Raw genomic sequence first — 21,163 nt, 5'->3', positions numbered from 1 at the left:
CAGGGTGTTAGAGCTATGTAAATGTCAGCTATTAATTTTGCTGTGAAGTATTTTTTAAGTTTTTGGGGCCTCACGGCATGGCAGGCAGAACTCCCCTGATGAAGGATGGGACCTGCGCCCCCTACCTGCAGTGGAAGTGTGGAGTCTTCAGGGAGGTTCAAGTATATTTTAAAACAGAGGTATAAAATACAGGTAGAGCACTGAATGCTCAGATCTTGAATGCACGGCCTGACGGACTCTTGCGGTATGGACCTGTCCTTGCAATGGCCCACCTGGGGCCAGCTGTGCTGCTGTTCAGGGACCCTCTCTGTGTGTCAGCTCTGTGACACACTCAATGCTTTCCACGGTTAATTCCTACACTGATGGCTCAGAGCTGCTATTACTCTCATTGGACAGATGAGAAGACTGGCTTCTGATCACTTTCCAGACAGTCTCTCACACCCACGAGATTAAGTGCTTTGTTTCTGACGGGTCACAGGGCACCAGGGTGGCCCATGGACAGAGCTATCCTCAACCCTGATGTCCCTGGGACGGGCGCCACCCTGAGAGGGTCCTGTACACTTGCACTTTGGTTTTGCCTGTCATTTGCCTATCTCACCCGTAGGCAGTGCCAGGAATGCCCACAGCCTTGTGGGTAGCCACACCCCTCCCCCTATCAATCCTAAGACTCTCCCTCCCTGTTCCAAGAGAAGAGCCTTCTGGGGGGGGGGGGGGCACAAGAGTGGCAGATGGAGAAGAAATAGTTGGCCAGGAAAGCCCTATGAAGAATGACCAGGCAGAGAGGGGGCAGTCAGGAATGGCCGAGGGCCCTCGCTTGGTATGCCTGGCTGAGCCAACAGCTTGTCTGAGAACTCTCTGAGCCTGGGGGCTGCACCGCTTGCAAGGGTTTCACTAGCGGAATCTTTCTTGACATACGACACCTTCCTTGGAAACCTCCAAACGTACACGCTGAATTCTGGATGAAGGTGGGCAGGGGGGCAGGGGGGTGAAGTACCCTCTTGGGACTCTACCGTCACCCACCCAAGAAGGCAGAGAGGAGTGCATTTGAGAGGAATCCAGGAGAAAAGCAGGTCCTGCTTCTTCTTTTCCTCTCAGTTGTCCCTGAGAAATGCCACATCCTGTTTTTTCCCAACGTGGTGGGTCGGCGTCTCTGTCTGTTGTTACCCCCCTAAGAGGCTCCACAAGGATGCCTTGATCCTGACAGCCCTGCTCCGGCCTTTCCAAAGTGCGGGAGGGACCAGGCTGTGCGCGCTCTCATCAGCTTGCCAGATTTGGGGGTGAGGGACAGGGTGTGGCAGTGGCAGGAAGAGAGGGCAGATAAAGAGGAATAATGATGGGGGGAAAACCCAGCCAGGAGTCCCCATACTTACCTCTGCTTCCTGCCTCTTCCAGCAGAGGGTACAAGGGCAGGGAGTGGAGTGGGATGGGGTGCTCAGGGGCCCATCTGCCCGTGGCCAGGGAGGCTCAAGGTGCTGGTTGCGGCTTAGGTGCCCAGAGGGTATGGCGCAGGTAACCCAGGAAGCGGACAATCAGATGGCCCCAGAGAAGCAGCTGCAGCCACAGCTGGAAGGTGGTCTCTGAGTCCCTATCCCAGCCTCTGCCTGACCCCGGATCCATCCCAGGCCACCCTGACTCTCCCAGGAACGTTCCCTTTGCAGGGAAACCAGGAATACAGCAGAGTCTCTGAGCTGACTTTCTTGGGAGGGCCTAGGGGTGGGGGTGGACAGGGGAGGAGGAGCTGGTTGCTAGGGAAGCATTTAAAGGTACCTGCTCCCGGCTGGCCAAGGTTGGTAAAGGCCCTCCTTGGCAACAGGTGGTGGGAAGAGTCTCCTGAGGGTGTCCCTCCTGGCTGGCCTGCCTGCCCTGGGGGCGGGGTGCTAAAGCTAACTTCCCGTTCCAGGGACTTCACTGCTCCCCACTGCCAGGCCCTGCCTTTCTCAGTGGGTGCTAGACTGCCCAGAGGATGGCATCCAATGTGCCCAGGGCAGTGCCCACTGGGGAGGGGAAGGAGTTAAGGCTCAGGCCCAGGCAGCAGCCAGGGCCTCCCTGGGGGTAAAGGAGGCCCCAGAACTCCATTAATTAGCTGAAAGAGCAGCTGGAGAGAAAGGCGGAGTGGGGGGGGGGGGGCAGTGAGAAACACCCTATCTCCTCCCCCAAGTGCTCTTTGAAGCTAGAGCCCTCAAATTTGGCTACTTTGAGAGAGGAATGGGTAACACTAACTCAGCCCTGCTCCTGTGCAGGGGCGGAGAGGGGCATGGCATCCCGGGATGTCCTTGGCCTCTGTCAAACCTTGCCCTGTGCTTGGCTCTGCTCTCAGCCCTGAAAGTCCAAACCGGAAACGAAACGCTAAACCCAGGGGTGGGGGAGGGGGAGGCAGCTTTGACCATCTTCCTCCTTCTTTCCAGATCCCCAAAAGTAAGTGCAGGGTCAGTGGCAGCTACTTATTCCCGGGAGTGCCCGGCAACCTCGGCCCCTGCTGACAACAGGAAGTGGCAGAGAAGGGAAACCCAGCTAGCTGCTGTCTTTGGAGACGGTAGGCCTGGCCTGCTCCTGTTTCCCACAGGAGGGGTACCAGCTTCCACCCTGGTCTAGATTCCATTTGGGCTCACAGGGAAAACAGCCCCCAGGGCCCCAGCAGGAGGCAGGATCCCAGGCTCAGACCTCCTCCCCCCCCAAAAAAATCTCAGGACCCCCTGTTCCCTGAAACTGACTCCTCCTGGAAAGTCTGCGACAGGAAGGCCAAGCCCTAGGCTGAGCCACCCCCTAGTCTGAGTTGGACCTCAACAGTGGACTGGACCACTGCCTAGTACCACCTGGACTCCATCACTGAGCTGGACCAACCCCCCACTCTGAGCTGAATGCCATCACTGAGCTGGTCTACCCCATTGCCTGGGTCTGGGTCAGATCCCCACTCTGGGTGGATCATCCACCCCACCCCCCACCCCCTTGTCTGAATTAAACCACCCATCTCCACTCAGGGTGGTTAGGAAGGGTTTCCAGGGCCAGTCAGGGGTCCACAGCCTTTTCCTCTCCACTTGCTCCCTAAACTCTACTGTAATCCCTCCTTGACTTGAGGGTCAGAGTGTGCCTGGGAAGTTGCTATAGCAACAGGGCTCAGCCTCACCATCGTTGGGGTTGGAAGCCATCACTCAGTCTTCCTCTCAAAGCACCCGGACTACGGTGGCTGGGAAGGCTCATGAGACCTGCTGCACCAGCTTAGCTGCTCATCACCAGAGCCCTGCCTATAGGGGGAGCCAGGGAGTATTGGGGTGGTGGCAGGAAAAGAAACCCAACCTGGGGGCCAGTAGGTGCAGGGGAGGGGCAGAGAACCCTCAAGCTTCTTTAAGCCCAGGTGGACTTAAAGGAAAAACTGTCTTGGCAGGACCCTCTTGGGCACCTGTACAACTGCCAACGCACAGACGGTGTTTGGCCCTCTCAGGCTTCTGTAGTATGTCATGAAGGCCACAATTCTTCCCATCTATGGACCTCTTGCGGAGAAGGCAATGGCACCCCACTCCAGCACTCTTGCCTGGAAAATCCCATGGATGGAGGAGCCTAGTGGGCCGCAGTCCATGGGGTTGCTAAGAGTCGGATACGACTGAGCGACTTCACTTTCACTTTTCACTTTCATACATTGGAGAAGGAAATGGCAACCCACTCCCGTGTTCTTGCCTGGAGAATCCCAGGGATGGGGGGAGCCTCGTGGGCTGCCGTCTATGGGGTCGCACAGGGTCGGACACCACTGCAGCGACTTAGCAGCAGCAGCATGGACCTCTTGGGGGCAATTCTCATTCTCAGAGCATGAATCTTCTGGTCTCTGGGACCTGGGGTAGGGGTTGGGGGAGGTCTGGAGGGCTTCCTCTTACCAGTCCTGTACCTTCTTCCATGGACCAGCTCTTAGGAGTACCTTTTTGGCCAGGGCAGCCAAGGCTGGACCCCCAGTTGGCACCCGTCCCCAGGGCCTCTTGGGGCCACTGCCCTCTCTCAATTCCTCTAGCTTGTTCAGAGCCCTGGGCTTGCTCTTGTTTTTCCTCTGCCCTCTTAGCATCATACTCAGGCTACTGCCAGTGGCTCTGGCATCTTTGAGTACAGATTTCCCCCTTCCTTAGTGGCGCAGATGATAAAGAATCTGCCTGCAATGCAGGAGACCCGGGTTCGATCCCTGGGTCGGGAAGATCCCCTGGAGAAGGGAATGGCTACCCACTCCCATATTCTTGCCTGGAGAATCCCATGGACAGAGGAACCTGGCGGGCTACAGTCGATGGAACGGCAAAGAGTCTGACATAAGTGACTAACACTTTCCCCCACCCCATCCCCGGGCTGGTTCTAAATTCCTGCCCTCTTGAGAGGAGGCCAAGGCTGTCCTGCCCCAGCATGGAGACGGCAGCACAGGGGGCTCCAGGATGCCAAATGGTGCCTACTAAGGTTTGGCACTTTCCTTACTCTAGTTGGGCTGATGTCTGGCAGATGAAATTCAGGTGCCCCCTGAAGGCTGGCCTGGCTACTATCCCTACCCCCACCCCATCCTAGTTGCGGGAGAGGGCAAATTTTGCCTAACTCCATCCTCTCAGAATAGGAGCTTTGAAGCAAAAAAGCTCCTCATCCTGTCTCCTTCTCCAACAGCCCCTGCAAATCTCTGGAAGGAAGTACAGCTTAGGGTGTTTCCCAAAGTGTAACCAGGTCCCACTGGCTGGGGACGAACTGATGTTAAGGATATTTTGCCTTTCTAGTTACACTGTATCTTAAGGTGTACCAGAGAGAATATAACTGGTATAGCAATCCCATGATTTCATTTATTTCTCAGGACGGATCAAAACTTACATCTGAACAAAAGTGAGTCAAAATTTTTATTTCCGTTAACAAAATAGAAGTGAATATAGTGAAAAATCAGGGGGGCAGCTTTGAGTTGGGAAATTCTGGGGTCCAGGAATTTGGCTGGTAGATGGAAATGGATGTGAATCCTGCTTCTGTGGCATCATCTATGTCAAACTCAGAGAGCTCATTTGTAAAATTCAGGTAACAGCCTGTTATGAAAAATCACTTGAGCAGAAAGATCTATGGAGACCATTTAGCCTGGCACATCCTAGCTGCCCAGTAAATAGTGGCTCTATTTTATCCTGATAGTCCCTTCCTGGCTGTCCAGCCTGTACTCTGAATTAGCGGTTCCTTCTGGAGCTTCTGATCTTTTTCTTGGGAATCCTTTTCCCTGTGTGGCTTTGCCACCCCACCTCTCTCCACTGCATGTGTTTGATACGCCTTGAAAGTTTTCCAGGACTATGGCATCTCCCCAACTTTCAACTGAGTCACTGAAATATACAACTGCCTGCTTCTACCTTCCACCTCTGGGCGGGCCTCACCTGCTGGGGGCCCAGCCCCTCCCCTTCTGTCTATCCCCTCCAAGCTCATGCCCAGACCATTTTTGGTCACTACCCACCTGCTCCTCTGTCATCAAGCGCTCAGCTACAGGCACTTGCCTCCCTTTCCCCCGCCCATCAGTGACATGTCAGGCTTCTCCATGGCTGCTCAGCAGCTATAAGTTCTGCTATTTGAATCTGGGTGGAAATAAAGTTCCCTGGCTTCCATGCTTGGGTCTTTCTGGGAGGGAGCATTCAGGGAACTCAGACACTGGGATCTGAGACAAATAACTGGGAAAGGCATATTTGGATGTGGCCATTCCTTTTCAACTCTATTTCTGGGTAACTGGAAAAGGATCCTAGTTGAGGCCCAACTTTAGGGCTGGAGTGATGACAATTTGAGAGCTGGATGACTTGAGGAAGGAGCTCAAGACCATTTCTGAAGGCATTTCCAGGTACAGAATCTCTTTCCCTGGCTGGCTGGAAAAGGCCTATATGATTTGGGGGCTTAAGGTGGAAACAGGGCCACCTCTGGGTGAACCCTGGGGATGATCAGAATCTGTCTCTTGGCAAAGCGAGTCATTAGATGTCACCCACTACTCTTCCTAACTGTCATCCCTTGAGTCCTCTTTCTCACCATCCCAGCTCTAGCTGAATGAGCCCTGGTAAACTCACTCTTAATCCCCTACTTTTCATCCCAAGCCAGGAGCAGGTAAAGAAGCCTGAGGGACTGGGTGAATGATCAAGCCTCAGTTGTGACACAACCATTTATTGAGGGGCCCTCCAAAGAGCCTAGAGCTCACTGCACAGCAGGAGATGGGAAGGGGCTCTCTGCTGAAACCCCTCACCCCCAAAGCCAAGGAAGAGGACGCATGGAGTTCCAGCACGATTGGCTCAAACCTGGCTTCGCAAGCACAGAAGCAGTTCTCTAGGTTCACAAACAGTGTGCGACCCCGGCCAGGGACAGACGCTTGCTTGGAGAAGGAAGCACAAGCAGAGAAGCAGTGACAGTGACAGGATGAGAGAGGGGCAGAGGGACCCAGAAAGAGCCTGTCCCCCATGCCAAGTGACACAGAAGGGAAAAACAATGCTGGAAGTGGCTCTGGGAAATGCTCAAGGGTGGGTTTGAAGAGGGGCTGTGATAAGGTGAAGAGGGGAAGGGCAGGAGAAAGATGGCGGGGGCTGGAGGGGGTAGGGGTGTGGTCACCAAGTGGCCAAGGTCCCTGTTGGGCGGAGGCAGACCCCATAGCACTCCCAGGCTGGCAGAAGCCTGGGTCGGGGTTTGGCAGTGAGTCTCATCTGTGGAAGAGGTGAGTGAGGAAGTGGGGGGGATTAGAACCTAAGGAGAGAGGCCAGGAAAGTACGGAGTGGGGTGGTGATAGGGCCCCATGTGGGGGCCCAGCGGTCATACGTGCCATGGTTGGCAGTGACAGCTGAGGGGGGAGCACAGTCTTTGCAGTGGAGGGGCGGTTTTTGGCAACGGGGTTCCTACGAGGTCTTCTGCGGGCCCCGGGCCCCAACCTTGGACAGGCAGGGGGAAGGGGCGCCTGGGGGTAAGCAGAGAGAAATGGGGGGGGGGGGCGTGGGGGGAGGGGCCAAGCAGTGATGGACAGGGAGGAGGCTGGCAGCGCGAGGCCGGGATCGGGGTCACGGCCCGGGCACTCACCGCTCTCTTGCTCACTGCCCTTCTTGGCGGCGGCGGCGTTGCCCATCGCGGCGGCGGCGGCGGCCGGGGCCGGTCCCGGAGCTGCGGCGCGGCGGGTGCTGGAGGCGGCCCGCGGCCCCGGAGCACGCTGGGCGGCGGCGGCGGCGGCCCCTCGGGTTGGCTGCGCTGGCTGAGGCGCCGCGACCCCCGCCCAGCCCCTGCTTCCCGCGTCTCTCCGCGCCCGCCCGCCCGGGAACCTCAGCCCAAGTCCGCTGCTGCTGTCCGTGACGCCCCCGCAGCCCGCAGCTCATTGGCCTAGGCCGCCCTGACTGACGGCGCTGCGCCGCCATTCATTGGCCCTTCGCGACCCTCCCGCGCTGCCATAGGCTCTCGGCCTCATGACGCGCTCCTAGGACGCTTGGCCACTCGAGCGCTTGCGAGACCCCAACCGGGCGGGCTAACACGTCTGATTGGCGGAGGCTTCCGACAGGGTCCGGGGTCCGCCCAGCGAGGATACCAATTGGTGGAGGCGCGCTGTCCGGCAAGCCCCGGCAGAACGTTCAGTGTCAATCCCTGGGTGAGAGGGCGGGGCGGAGGCGCAGTCTGCTGCCCCGGCGCGCCGGCGGCCGCTGGCCGGCGGCCGCGCAGCGCTCCGAGGCCCAGGAGGCGGTCCAGGCAGGCGTTCGCCCGGCCCCGTGCGCGCCGCAGTCCCCCGCCCCCGTTCAGTGCGGCAGCGGCTGCGGGCCAGCCAAGGTTGGCGCCTCGGCCCCCCCAACCCCAGCCCCGGCGCAGCCGCTGTCCACCTGCCAAGCGGGGGAGGGGCGCGGCAGGCGCCGCGGGTCATAGGTCGTCGGGCTGCCGGCCGTCGTCATTCATAAGGCCTGGCGCAGGATAGCAGCAGCAGGGTTGGGTCCAGGATGGGACCCTGCTGGAGGAGCTTCAGGAGGATGCTGGGCTCTGGGAGTGGGGCCCTCAGTAGACACCTCTTTGCTGGGTGCCTACCCTGGCCTCATGCCAGTAAGAGCTGGCACTTGTTACATACATTACTTCGCACCACACTCCTTTCACGTAGGTATTATTATCATCATTCCCATTTTACAGATGAGGAATCTGGGGCACAGCCAGGTTGAGGATTCCCTCTGGGCAGTGCAAAAGGAACCTTATCTCCTGAAACAGAGTAGCAAGATGCCTCTTCCTTCAGCGTGCGTGCGTGCATAATTAGTCGTGTCCGACTTTGTGACCCCATGGAATGTAGCCCATCAGGCGCCTCTGTTCATGGGATTATCCAGGTAAGAATACTGGAGTGGGTTGCCATTTCCTCTGCCAGGGGAATCTTCCCAACCCAGGGACTGAACCTGCGTCTTTTGTGTGTCCTCCAAAGGCAGGCAGATCCTTTACCACCTGGAAAGCCCCTCTTCCTTCAGGGTCGCCTTTAAATACAGACAGAGTGAGGACGGTCAGTTTCCCACCGCCACGTTTGTGACATTCGGGTCTGGCTCAGTCTATGCTGGGCTGGGGGTGGGGCACTGCCTTGTACATTGTAGAGTGTTCAGCAGTATCCCGCCGCCCCCCACCCCCCTCACCATGCCAGTAGAGCCTGCTTTTCTTCTGCTACTTGTGACAGCTAAAACCATCTCTGCCATGCTGAGCCGCTTCAGTCGTGTCCATCTCTGTGCAATCTCATCGACTGGAGCCCTTCAGGCTCCTCTGTCCATGGGATTCTCCAGGCAAGAATATTGGAGTGTGTTGCCATTTCCTTCTCCAGGGTATCTTCCTAAGGGAGAGATTGAACCCTCATCTCTTAAGTCTCCTGCATTGGCAGGCAGGTTCTTTTACCACTAGTGCCACCTGCCACCAAAACCATCTCTAGACATTGTTAAATGTGCCCTGGCTGGGTGCAAAACTGCTGCCCAGTTGAAACCACTGAGGTAGAGGAAAGCCCAAACAGGAAGTGATGCCAGGGGCAGGGAACTGGATGAGCTAGCCTCCCTCAGCTTGGGGAGGCTGACTGGTCTCAGTTCTACAAGCCAGCTGGCTGCTCTGAGCCTGGACTGGTATGACCTGTACACCCCACCCAGGAGCCGTCTAGACCCATGTTCCTAAGTCCACCTTCGTTTCAAGGAGAGAAGTCTGGGTTTTCCTGTGAATTATGGGGAAATGGCTCACCACTTCACCTGGGGATGTGGAGTTACAAAGTAAGTTTAAGTAAAATTTAATACACGTATTGATATGTGGGTCCTCAGAGAGCAATGCTAATTTCTTCTGGTGGGTCAAGGTCATGACAAGTCTGAACAATCACTGGTTATGCTCTATCTACAGAACAGCTGGGTTGCTTAAGTTTTGACAAAAGAATCTTCCTGGACCTCAGTCTGGAATAAAACTATGACAAGACAATAAAAAGAAGCGAGTAAGAGAGAAAGGGGCAGTCAACCTACTGGTTGAGGCAAGAGGGCCCCCCCCACTGCCCCCATCATGAGGAGAGAGAGACAAAACCGCCTCAGCCTACTGGAGACAAAAGCAGAAAGAATCTAGATGAAGTGCTTTTTATTTTCAGATCAACCAAACATTTAATATAAAAACCCTTTAATACACAAACTGCAATCACAACAGCATCCACGTAGCAGCGCGGGAACAGGGGTGAGGGTGAGGAGCATGGCAGGGGAAGGAGGGCTTTCAGGGTCCCTACTGCTCCCCTGGTCTGCACTGTGGCCTGAGAACATGAGGTCTTGGCAGAGTGCAGACCAAGGCAGCCAGAAGCAGAGGAGTCCTGACACCAATATTGAGACAGAACAGCAGGCCCCTCCAACGCACCACCGTCTCCAAGGGGCAGCCTCCAGGGAAAGCCAGATCCAGTTGGGAGGCAAGAGGAAGGTGGCTGTGACCCAAAGGAGAGTCAGCCATCTACCTCAGCATCCTGCTGATCACCTTTTTGGGAACAGAGTTTTCCAGAGGGCTGCTGAATTGAAAAGTCTTAAAAAATCATCCTGGCAAAAGGACAGAAATTGTGTCCGAGTCTATCTTCTACCAAGACTCCTGGCCTGGGACTCCAGGCAGCTGGGTGGCTCTGCTCAGATGGTTGGGAAGGGAAATGAATGGCAGAGCCTTTGGCCCAGCAGGGTTGGAGCCTTGCCAGGCATTGACCAAGAAAGCCTCAAGGCAGGCCAGGGAGGTCTGTGGGAAAAGTTTTGGGTCAGTGGCACTCCTGAGATGACGGTGGCACAATGGCCCGCAGGTGGAATATATGTGTGTAGAAGAGAGAAAGGACATAAGACAGAAAGAATTAAGAACTGAAGTACCAGGTTCTTTCAGGCCTGGGCAGTAGAGGGGAGATGACCCTCTGGGCCAGGGCTAGGAAAGACCAGAAGCCCCTTCCTTCCTGGGGGCCGAGTCTGGCCTGGATATAGCTGATGGCCCCAAAGTCCTCCATGTGGCCTTCCCAATGCTCTCCGGGAGGCCTGGCTGCCCCTTCCAGATGTGCCAGGAGAGACTGGCCGTGGTCCCAGCTGGGCCCAAGTAGGGCCTGGAGTCCCACAGTTAAATGCAGTCCATGGAGTTCTCAGGGAGGAGGCCCGGGATGCAGCCAGGGAGACCCAAGCCCTTGATGGGGGTGCAGCTGAGGGGGAGACCGCAGCCCAGGGCAGAGTCCTGGTTCTCTATGGCCTCCAGCCTGTCCATGTTGTTGTCCCAGTTGATGTGGAAGCGGGTCACCCGGGGGTTTGAGGCCAAGATGTTCCGCTGGAGCTGGGGTAGGAAAAGGAACACCAACCCTCGTTAGCATGCCCTCGTGTTCTCCCACAAAACAGTGCACTCTCAGACCCCCTCCCAAAGCCCAGGAAGAACCAACTTTGCTTATTCCATTACCATCAACAATATGCGTGCAACTCCAGGGAAGGCCTGTGTGCCACAACTTAGGGCTGGGGCCTATCTAATCTTAATTTTATCATTATTTTTTTTTCTTAATATATATATTTTATTGAAGTATAGTTGACTTACAATGTTTCAGGTGCACAGCAAGGTGACTGTTATATTATTTTTCAGATTATTTTCCATTATAGTTGATTGTAAGATACTGACTACAGTTCCCTGTGCTATATAAACCTTTGTTGTTTGTAGCATATCTATTTTTTTTAAATTGGAAATCTAGTATTCTATTCATACTAAGTCAAACAAGTGGAATAAAAATGTCATAAATTTTTTAGTTAGGCAAAAATTCATAAGTTTTCTAAAATATATACATGTATTATATACAAAAAAAGCTTTTGTGTGTGTATATATACACAAAAGCTTTTCTACTACATTTGATAAAGGCTTGAGAAAGAATATATTATTGTTTTTATTTGGCTATACCGCATGGCATGCAGGGTCTTAGTTCCCCAACTAGGGACCAAACCCATGGCTCCTGCATTGGAAGTGCAGAATCTTAACCACTGGACCATCAGGGAAGTCCTGGGGCCTATCTAATCTTGACCCTGAGGCAAAGTTCTTTCTCTCTCTTGTTCCAGGTGCTGTGAGAGCTGAGCACCACTTGAAAACCTTAATAAGTGACCTTGGCTCCCAAATCCAGGGACTCAGCTACCCCCAGGTGCAAAGGAGCCAGCCTGTCTGAAGCAGGAAGTGTGGAGAAGAGCCCCACCTGAGAGAAGTCTGGTTTCAGGGGCGGGTTCTCGCGCAGCTCGGGGCTGAGGTACTCATTGTTGACATAGTAGCCGACTCGGATGAACTCTTGTCCATGGTATGTGCAGGTGATGAGGACCACGGTCACTCCCACGGCATCGGTCTCCGGGATGAGGGATGGGTTGGGGGCGTCCGCCTGGGGAAACACATGCTGGGCTTGAGTACTGACAGGACCATCTTCACTGGTAATATGATTCTCAAGCAATGTGTATTTACAGATTCAAAAGGGTGGTCCCTGCTCTGAGGTTTCAGTTGAGGGAGGAAGACAGAATCCATCACGCCCATGCCCACAAAGTGCCGAATGGGGTAGATGCCACCAAGGAGACGTACATGGCACCGAGGAGGAACGCAATAAGCAAGAGGGTTGTTGTTGCTTAGGTGCTTAGTTGTGTCCGACTCTTCTGCGACCCCCTGGACTGTTAGCCCGCCTGGCTCCTCTGTCCATGGGATTTCCCAGGCAAGAATGCTGGAGTGGGATGCTGTTTCCTTTTCCAGGGGATCTTCCCAACCCAGGGAACAAACTTGCATCTCCTGCATTGGTAGAGGGATTCTTTACCACTGAGCCACCTGAGAAGCAAGGTGGAGAGCGGGATAAAATGAGGCTGAAGAGGTGAGCAGGTAGCTATCAGTGAATTAAAGGCTTGGGAAAGGTTGAGGATGTTTAGCAGGAGATAGGTGTGGCATTGCTCATTCCATCTGAAAATTCGACTCTGGAGGTCAGTGCAGCTGCAATAGGAAAAGAGCTAAGTGGGAGGTGGGAGACCAGGCAGGGGGCTACAGAAGTCATCCTGGAGAGAGGGCAGTGGCTTAGACCAGGCCTTAGAGAAGGACAGAAGTGGACAGATTTCGGGGGGTGTTGCTAAGGACAGAGCACAGGTGGGATCTGAGTAGTTCAGTGTGCATGCTCCTACTTGAGGCAGAACCAGGCAATCTCAGACTAAACGTGTTTTTTTTTTTCCGTTTCTAGGCCACAGTTTCTTCGTTTTTGTTGGTAATTTTGCCTTTTAAAAGGGCCCTAAACGTGGTGCCGAGTGAGGGCTGCCGTGTTCCTAAGAGCAAGAAGGGATGTACCTTATAGAGAATACACATATGTTAGGTAAGCTCTGCTCAGGCATGAGTTATAGTCCTGTGGGCCATGTGTTCACTGTGAATAAATCCAAAATAAGGTGTCTTTAAACAGAAAAACACATAAAACAAGATTATGTATTGACTGGTTGACAAAAATGTTGACTTGCAGAAACGTAACACTGTATTTCCTCTAGGGCAGGGATTCCCAACCTCCCGGATCTAATGCCTGATGATATCTGAGGTGGAGCTGACAATAGAAATAAAGGGCACAATAAATGTAACGTGCTTGGGTCCATGGAAAAATTGTCTTCCCAGAAATCAGTGCCTGGTGCCAAAAAGGTTGGCGACAGCTGCTCTATGGGCAATGGTTTGGGATTCATTAAATTCAGTGTCCACAGCAACTTTGCAGAACTCCCGTGAGTAACAAGAATCAGCTATAAATTGGTGTCTCACAGTAACAGCTATGACGTAATAGAGATGGGAGATGTCTGAACTGCCTTTGAGAGGTCAGACAGTGCTTGAGAGGATCTGAACCTGAACTTGGACCAGTGAACCATCTGTGTGCTTTTGTGTCAGAGAGGACGTTTCTAGGTGTCAGGGTCCAAGGCCGAGTCTTTCTTACCTGAAAGACGAACATGTGTCTCCCTGCCGGGACAGGGCCAACCAGCACTGAGTCTAGGATTTGATCAAACTCCTCGCTCTCAGCTGAGCCAACGTAAATGATCTTCCACTCCAGGTCTGCAAGGATACGAGGTGTTAGGAATGGAAATAATTTAACAGCAAGAAAGCTGGGAAAGGGCCTTCTCATGGTAGTTTTGCATCGGTCCTTAATACATTGCTGTGGCTAAGTCACTTCAGTCGTGTCCGACTCTGTGCGACCCCATAGACGGCAGCCCATCAGGCTCCCCTGTCCCTGGGATTCTCCAGGCAAGAACACTGGAGTGGGTTGCCATTTCCTTCTCCAATGCATGAAAGTGAAAAGTGAAAGTAAAGTCATTGAGTCGTGTCCCACTCTCAGCGACCCCATGGACTGCAGCACACCAGGCTCCTCCGTCCATGGAATTTTCCATGAGTACTGGAGTGGGGTGCCAGTGCCTTCTCCGCCTTAATACATTGGTAGATTTTAATTCTCAAGGACACCTGACATCCACTGGAGGTAACCTGCCAAGGTCTGAATCCCCATTTTGTCCTGTGACCTTGAGAAATTCTTTAACCTCGCCATACCTCAGTTTCTGCATCTGTAAAATGGGGAAAACCTGGGAGGGTTGCTGTGAATAATAAAGTCTATTAAAAAAATTTTTTTTTAAATTTTAATAAAGAACACCTGACATCCACTGGGTACCCAGTGCCAGGCATTGCGTCGCTGGGCACCAGGGCAGGCGCGAAGCTCTATTTCCAGTGGGGAAATTTCTCCTGTGGGCCTAGCTTGGCCAGGTGACCTTGACTCTGCACCTCCAGGGCAACTCAGGCCTCTCAGAGCCTGAGGGTGAACCGTATGGCAGAGGCTGAATTAAGGGCCACGTGACAGAGGCTCGGAGACATGCTGAGGGAAGAGCAGGGAGCTGGGACAGGAGGCAGCATCCTCTTTCACACACAGGGACTGGTGCCACCTAACTGAGTAGATCCCTCGACAACTGGGGCAGGGCAGCGGGTAGCAATCTGGTTGGAGAGCCAGCCGGCAGGAGGGGGACATGAGGTCGCTGGGGGAGCTGGCCATTCCCTGGGTCCTCCAGATCCAACACCAAGTCACACCTGCTCTCGGACCTTTGAGCGACAGCAACTCAGTCCACACCGTGGCACCCTAAGGCCATCCTGAACCCCAACTCTCTGGCATCCCCTCCAGTTGGGGGACCCCCATTCCTGGCTCTCTTCTGGCCAGATAAAAGGAAAAGCACTCCGTGAGACCCCGCCCGTCAAACAAAGGAAATTCCCAGTCACTGAAGGCTCTGGCAGGGGGGCCAAGTGTATCAGGGGCAAGGTCACGCTAGTACAGGGAAATCTGGCCGGAGACCTGAAACTTATTTTAGGTTCTTTGAAATTACACAACCTACGGGCTCCAGCAGCCCGGGGAGAAGTTTCACAAGCTGTGATTTTCGCAGGAAGCACACTGTCTTATACGTTGCCCTGTTCCTTGGTCTAGTGTCCCACAAGAGCACCCAACTTTGGTGCCTTTTTAAGAAAATATTTATTTGGCTGCACCGGGTCTTAGTTGAGGCCTGTGAACTCTTTGTTGTGGCATGTGGAATCTAGTTCCCTGACCAGGGATTGAACCTGGGCCCCCTGCATTGGGAGCTCGGAGTCTTAGCCACTGGACCACCAGAGAAGTCCTTCTAAAATCACTTGGCCCTTTAGGCAGTATGGACATCACATGCGTCTAAGAGAGCTCATTCTAGGAAATGAATTGGAGTGCATTTTGCCAAAGGAACACATGTCTTCCTGAGACAGTTCCTGACTGAAACGTTATTGTTTCTGCTTCTAAAACGCACAGGTGAATTAGAAACACCTGTCGTTTGAATTTACTGTTTACTCTGAGGGAGAGGGCAGTGAATGAGGGTAGGGCTGAGAGTGGATAAGGTCACCCCCATGTCTATAAGTGGTGCTACTGGTAAAGAATCTGTCTGCCAGTGCAGGAGACGAAAGAGACCTGGGTCAGGAATATCCCCTGGAGAAGGAAATGACACCCCACTCCAGGATTCTTGCCTGAAAATTCCATGGGTCAAAGAGTCAGACATGAGCAACTGAGCACTTGTCTACAAGGGCCTGAGAAATCTCCCCCCGACTGTCATTTCAGTTTTCCCTGAGGTGTTTGTGGAGGCGGGGAATGGCCTCTCATAATCCTTAGACCCCTGTTCCTTATTAATCTTATCATGTCCTAAATCTAATTTGAACCGTGGCAGTCCCTTTTTTAACTTTTATTTTTGGCTTTGCCATACAGCACGTGGGATCTTAGTTCCCCAACCGAGGATTGAACCCTGAGCCCCCCCGCATTGGAAGCTCGGCATCTCAGCCACTGGACCACCGGGGAAGTCGCAGGGCACCCAACTTCGGAAGCACAGCAATGCCGGGCCACAACTATGGGGGCCTGTCACCTGAGCTCCACGCCCTTCCTCGATACGCTGGTTTCCTGCCCTTTCACAGCTGACACCCGGCCTTCTACTCAGGGACCTTATCAGGTCTATAGGATGTGGGTGGCCATTGGACTGAACTGGGCTTCAGTCAAAGCCCATTCTCTTACTTGCAGGAAGGAGTTAAGCTTACTGATTTATTTTTGCTACAAGTAGTGACACAACCCAAAATAACACGTTTTTGGATGAACAGAAAACAAGCTAGCCCTGTTCTCACCTTTCTGACACAGTTCTATCATCTGGTGTCTTTCCTTCTGGCCGCCTTCCCCATCATCAGTGGAGTCACATATGTGCGCACTTAACTGACGTGTTGCATTATGTGCTCAGTGGCTAAGCTGTGTCCGACTCTTGTGACCCCATGGACTGTAGCCCTCCAGGCTCCTCTGTCTGTGGAATTCTCCAGGCAAGAATACTGGAGTGGGTTGCCATTTCCTCCTCCAGGAGATCTTCCCAACCCAGGATCAAACCCGAGTCTCCTGCATTGGCAGGCAGATTCCTTTACCACTGAGCCACCTGGGAAGCATGACTAACGTGCTGAGGGTGGATACAAAAGGGAAATTTTAATAGAATAGGGCCTAGTGTATGCGACTGGCACTCAGTTTTCAACGCTGTTGACAACGGAGTTCCCTGGTTGCCTAGTGGTTAGGATTTCCGTCTTCCACTGCTGTGGCCTGGTTGTCGGGGAACTGAGATCCCAAATTTGGCACGGAATGGCCCAAACCCAAAAACACCTGTTGGCAAAACCTAAACAAGCCCGTGTGGGTGCAGACTGGAAGAGAGAAACGCAGGTGGTCAGGCGAATGGGTTGAAGTGGTTCCCAGTACTCAGGTCAGAAAGAAACCAGAGAATTAACCAAGGCCGACAATACTCACTCAGGAATTAAGGAGCTGAGGGACTTCCCTGGTGGTCCAGTGGCTAAGATTCCGAGCTCCCAATGCAGCGGGCCCAGGTTCAATCCCTGGTTGGGGAACTAGATCCCACATGCTGCTAATAAGAGTTCGCATGTCACAACTAAAGAGATTCCGCATACTGTGACTAAGACTCGGGGCAGTCAAATAAATAAATAAATATTAAAAAAAAATAAGTTAAAGAGTTTATAAAATCATCTATGGAAGACAGAAGATGACTAAAACAAGGACTCTTAAGCAGAGGCATCCTGAAATGACTTCACTTTTTTGAATGAGCTGTGAGGACGTCAATCACAGCACAAATTCATTCCTGCTGAATATGAATTAAGGTCGCACATGTGTAACGTATGCCTAGCCTTCTAAGTAATTCCAAGGGTAAATGGATTCCATTGTTTTGACTTTATGCCTTAACTTTATCATCTAACCACTGCACAAAATGCTCCTCCACTATGTATGAAAACAAAATCCAGACCAACGGTATGATGAAAAACATAAAAAAAATTACGGTAGTTGAACTAGCTGGAGAATCTGTTTCCTGTCCCCCCCAAAACACAAACAGGACTACCCTGGTGGCACGGTAGATAAGACTCCACCTGTAATGCAGGAGACACAGGCTCCATCCCTGGTCCAGGATGATCCCAACAGGTCTCAGGGTAACCAACTCCATGCGCCGCAACCACTGAGCCCGTGTGCCACAGCTACTGAAGTCTGCTCATCCTAGGGCCCAGGCTCCACAACAAGAGAAGCCTCCTGCAATGAGACACCCAAGCACCATGACGAAGAGTAGCTCCTGCTCCCAACTAGAGAAAGCCCAAGTGCAGCAATGAAGACCCATCGTAGCCACACACACACAAGTCCCAAACAATCAAAAAAACAACAAAACAACCCCAACCCCAACAACTTATCTAGTATGCCTTTTTCTGTTTATCACTTTCCCTTTGTTCATAATACAGTTGAACCTTGGCCTGACCACAGCGTGTTCGGTGTAGGTCAGAAAATCTGGCTCTAAGACTTGTTCAGGCAGTATCTCATGAATCTCTCAACTAAACTGGGGGAAAACACACCCAATGTATTGAATACAGACCCAGGCCTTGAACGCATCTATTTCCACATGCTGCTGAGCGGGGAGAGAGAGAGAGAGTTAAAACATTTCAGAGCCCTTGAGAAATGGCTCAGAGTTGGGGCTGGGTGTTCAGATCTTCAGTTGCCAGGTAATAAGGCTGACTGAGAATTTCTCCAGAATCTAAGAGACTTCTAAAGCCAGGCCTACTCCATTTGTTTGGGAGGCAGGAGACAAATCCTTTCTGCTCTGTGGGAAGAGGCAGAAAGCATGTTGACAGGTCAGAGTGAAGCACAGCCCTACAGGTACAACCAGAGAGTGTAGACTTCCAGGCCAGAGTTGGCTTTCCAACTGGAATTCTTCTGAGCAAAAGCTTTATTGTTCAGGTATAATTAATAATAAGACCCTGTTGCCCTCTTCTGTCCTGTTTATGTCTCACTTCTAAAATAGTGGGTGCATTCTTTTCCAGTTTATAGCAAAGATAAAGAACCCTGGACTCAGAACTCAGAAACAAGACCTAGTGTGAATAATTCTACACACCAGCTGTGTGACCTTGGAAAAATCATTTTGTTTCCATTAGAAAAATAATGACCTTGGGGAAAGAAAGAACTGTCTTTAGGGATTTCCCTGGTGGTCCAGTGGTTAAGAATCCACCTGCCAAAGCAGGGGACATGGGTTTGATCCCTGGTCCGGGAAGACCTTACATGCTGTGGAGCAACTACTCCCGAGCGCTCCAATTACTGAAGCCTGCTCACCTAGAGCCTGTGCCCCTCAACAAGAGAAGCCACCGCAGCAAGAAGTCCAATGCACCACAACGAAGAGTAGTCACTGCTCACCCCAACTAGAGAAAGCCTGAGCAAAGCACCGAAGATCTAGCTCAGCCAAAAATAAATAAATCTTAAACAAAATATAACACAAATAAAAAACAATGACCAGCAGGTTGACTTTAGACTCTCCTGATTCTATAAACAGATTAATAAAGTAACAGGGCAGTAGCTTTGCAGGAATGAAAGTACTAGATAATGACCATGCAACCATTTTTAAATGCCAGGAGCTCAAACAGGCTGATTGAAACCCGATCTCCTGCCATCTGGGAACTATGAATCCCTTGAACTATTAGCTCCTTACATCTCCTGGCTTTAAAATTAAATCTTATTCCACAGGGTCATTCTACACTTTATTTATTTATTTACACCCCGCCTTGTTCCAGAAAGGATTTAACTGGGCATATTCTATAGTTAGTCATAAGTAGAATGACTCCTTGATTTAAAAACGAGAGAAAGCAGGGAGTGATCCAATGGCCCCACCCAAGCACACATCAAAACTCTTCAACCCCATGTTAGTTGGAGAAGCCCATTTGTAGGCAAACCACCCACCAACCACTGAGAACGACTAGTTTAGCACACCCTTGCCTTCCAGATCTCTACCTCCTTAGAGGCTGCCTCTTCTCTTCTAACCACCAAGTAGAGAAGACATCTAATGGAAGTACTTCCTCCTGAAAGTGGTGCCTAGACTCGCTGAACAACCTTAGCCTTTCTGGTTTTTATAGGCCTTTACTTGAAAGGTCTTTTACTCTGTCTCCCGCCTTCTCATCTGTGAGATGAGAGCCATGTCCGCCTTTTGTCACAGGGATGAATAAGCACATCTGTGAAAGCACCTTGGAAAAGGTGCACAAAAGGCTGTGACCTCCCAGATTGAAGCCAAACATCACCATGGCTCGGCCTGGCACACCCACCCCACACCGCGCAAGTCGAGGTCAGGCCATCAAAAGTGTTGCAAGCTTTGCTGCAGTGGGTCAGCAGGAATCCAGCAGGCCAACAGCAGGAACCAGCTAACGTGTGCCTGGCCATGCCACTCCTCAGATCTGAGTGTGTTCATTGAAGCCCACAGTCAGGGAAGAGGAAGGAAGAGGAGCTGGGGAGACCAGATCATCCTCAAACACTGGAGCAGGAAGCCAGGTCATGCCTCTCTTGAGGAAGTAGAGGGTTGGGGCCAGACTAAGGAGGGAAGCCAGTTTCTAGGGTATGTGTTTTGAGGTAGGAAACAAGCTGAAGGGGGGTAGGGTGGGGTTAAGTATCAGCAGGTAGGGGATATTATGGGGAGACAAATGGGGAGATAAGGATGTGTGAGGTCTTGCCAGAGGGCGAGGATCTTCACAGGGAAAATGAGGGAGGAGGCTGCGGTTTTCATATGGGACACGGGAGGGGGCTAGAGCTTACATCTCCACAGGAAAAGAGTGAGGTGGAAGTGTCTCACCACAGGGGAGAGGGGATTGGTGGGGGAGGATTGGGTGGCTGGAATGGTAGTCTGTCCATACAGAAACAGAAGATGGGGGGTTTCTTGCTACAAGGAAGATGGGAAGGCTGAGGGTCTCTGCAGGTTAAAGAACTGAGGCTGAGGTCTCTACACAGAAAACAGATGCTCAGGAGGAACGCCCAGGAGAAAGAGGAGGATGAAGTGGTCTCCATGAGGGGAAAAGAGGAGTCACCATGGGGGTGGGGTGCGGTGGGTAGTCTCCAAGGGGCGGGGTTGGGGCTGGTGGGCGGGCTTTGGTTCAAGGGAGATCGCGGTTGGGGGAGGGGGAGGGGGAGAGGAAGTGTGTTTGGCAGGGTTGGCCTCGGGGTTGTCTGCAAAGGGAGGTCGGGGTTAGCTCAGGGGAGTGGGGTCTCCACAAGGGCCCAATCTCACCGTCTGCCAGGGCCTCATTGCACTCAAAGCTGATCTCGAACCGGAAAGGGCTGTGGAAAGGGCTCGGATTCTCCAGCACCGCCACGTTCAATACTGACACTTTAGCCATCGCCTCGTCGGGTCACGGCTGAGGCCAGAGCTGGGGCCGAGCCCGCGCCTGGGTCCTGTCGGGTCAGCGGCGAAGCTCTGCCCAAACCCGCTCCCGCCTCCTCTGACCGCGATCTGAAGTGCGTATCTAGTCCGCGCGCCTCCTTCAAATAGCCGGCTCTCACCCTACGGCCAATCACCGTCAACGCTCCACGACTGCGCGAGTGCTTCCTCAGCCAATCCTGGAGCGCCGGTCGGCGCGCGCCGAGACTCCCGAGACCAATCCGTGGAGCTCCATCTCAGGGATGAGCGAGGGAGGCGGGACCGTCTCTAGGCTTCTTTGGTGTCCGCGGGGAACCAATCCCCAGAGTCTCCGACTCGGACGTCCAGGGAGGGGTGGGCGGGGTCAGAGCGCCTGGCTCTTCTTGGCCAATCCCTAGGGTCCCCGCACCAGCGTGGTCCGCGATTAGCCCCGCCTTTCCGGGAGACTCTTCCAGCTGGGGGCAGCGCAGTCAACCGCCGAGTGGGGGCGCACAGCGCTCGCTTAAGCGGGA

General features: G+C 52.9%; 3 protein-coding genes and 1 long non-coding RNA gene across 9 annotated transcripts in view; 1 reads left to right on the top strand and 3 right to left on the bottom strand.

Annotated features, from left to right (window-relative positions):
- PRKACA (protein kinase cAMP-activated catalytic subunit alpha) overlaps nucleotides 1-7,660 on the bottom strand; it is a 17,841-nt gene extending 10,181 nt beyond the window's left edge. The window contains exon 1 of one of the 3 annotated variants that reach the window (XM_069590822.1): nucleotides 7,021-7,660. In XM_069590822.1, coding sequence (XP_069446923.1) covers nucleotides 7,021-7,066 — 46 coding nt within the window. In that variant the 5' untranslated portion in view covers nucleotides 7,067-7,660. Of the gene's footprint in view, nucleotides 1-1,370; nucleotides 2,323-3,124; nucleotides 3,238-7,020 lie in introns of those variants that run through there. The other 2 variants (XM_069590823.1, XM_069590824.1) reach the window with 2 other exon arrangements.
- SMIM46 (small integral membrane protein 46) lies at nucleotides 1,465-1,617 on the bottom strand. Its single transcript, XM_069590827.1, has one exon. The coding sequence runs from the start codon at nucleotides 1,615-1,617 to the stop codon at nucleotides 1,465-1,467; it is 153 nt and encodes a 50-aa protein (XP_069446928.1).
- LOC138440829 (uncharacterized) lies at nucleotides 6,448-14,075 on the top strand. Of its 4 annotated transcripts, none has more exons than XR_011257144.1 (6): nucleotides 6,448-6,664; nucleotides 8,101-8,288; nucleotides 11,502-11,731; nucleotides 11,892-12,283; nucleotides 12,641-12,769; nucleotides 12,936-14,075. It is a non-coding gene; the product is annotated as an uncharacterized lncRNA (long non-coding RNA). The 4 variants fall into 4 exon arrangements; XR_011257145.1 differs by lacking the exon at nucleotides 6,448-6,664 and adding an exon at nucleotides 7,547-7,752 and having other exon boundaries at nucleotides 12,169-12,283; XR_011257143.1 differs by lacking the exon at nucleotides 6,448-6,664 and adding an exon at nucleotides 7,547-7,752.
- Nucleotides 9,529-21,159, bottom strand: ASF1B (anti-silencing function 1B histone chaperone). Its single transcript, XM_069590826.1, has 4 exons — nucleotides 20,523-21,159; nucleotides 13,364-13,479; nucleotides 11,633-11,809; nucleotides 9,529-10,740 (listed from the first exon to the last, which is right to left on the bottom strand). Exons 1-4 carry the CDS (start codon nucleotides 20,629-20,631, stop codon nucleotides 10,534-10,536), a joined length of 609 nt encoding a protein of 202 aa, XP_069446927.1. The 5' UTR covers nucleotides 20,632-21,159; the 3' UTR covers nucleotides 9,529-10,533.
- Nucleotides 21,160-21,163: the final 4 nt, after the last annotated feature.

This window comes from Ovis canadensis, chromosome 5 (genome assembly GCF_042477335.2).
Source record: "Ovis canadensis isolate MfBH-ARS-UI-01 breed Bighorn chromosome 5, ARS-UI_OviCan_v2, whole genome shotgun sequence".
In the NCBI taxonomy this organism is placed as follows: Eukaryota; Metazoa; Chordata; class Mammalia; order Artiodactyla; family Bovidae; genus Ovis; species Ovis canadensis.
The sequence above is the reverse complement of the archived record's forward strand: the minus strand, read 5'-3'. Positions and strand labels throughout refer to the sequence as shown.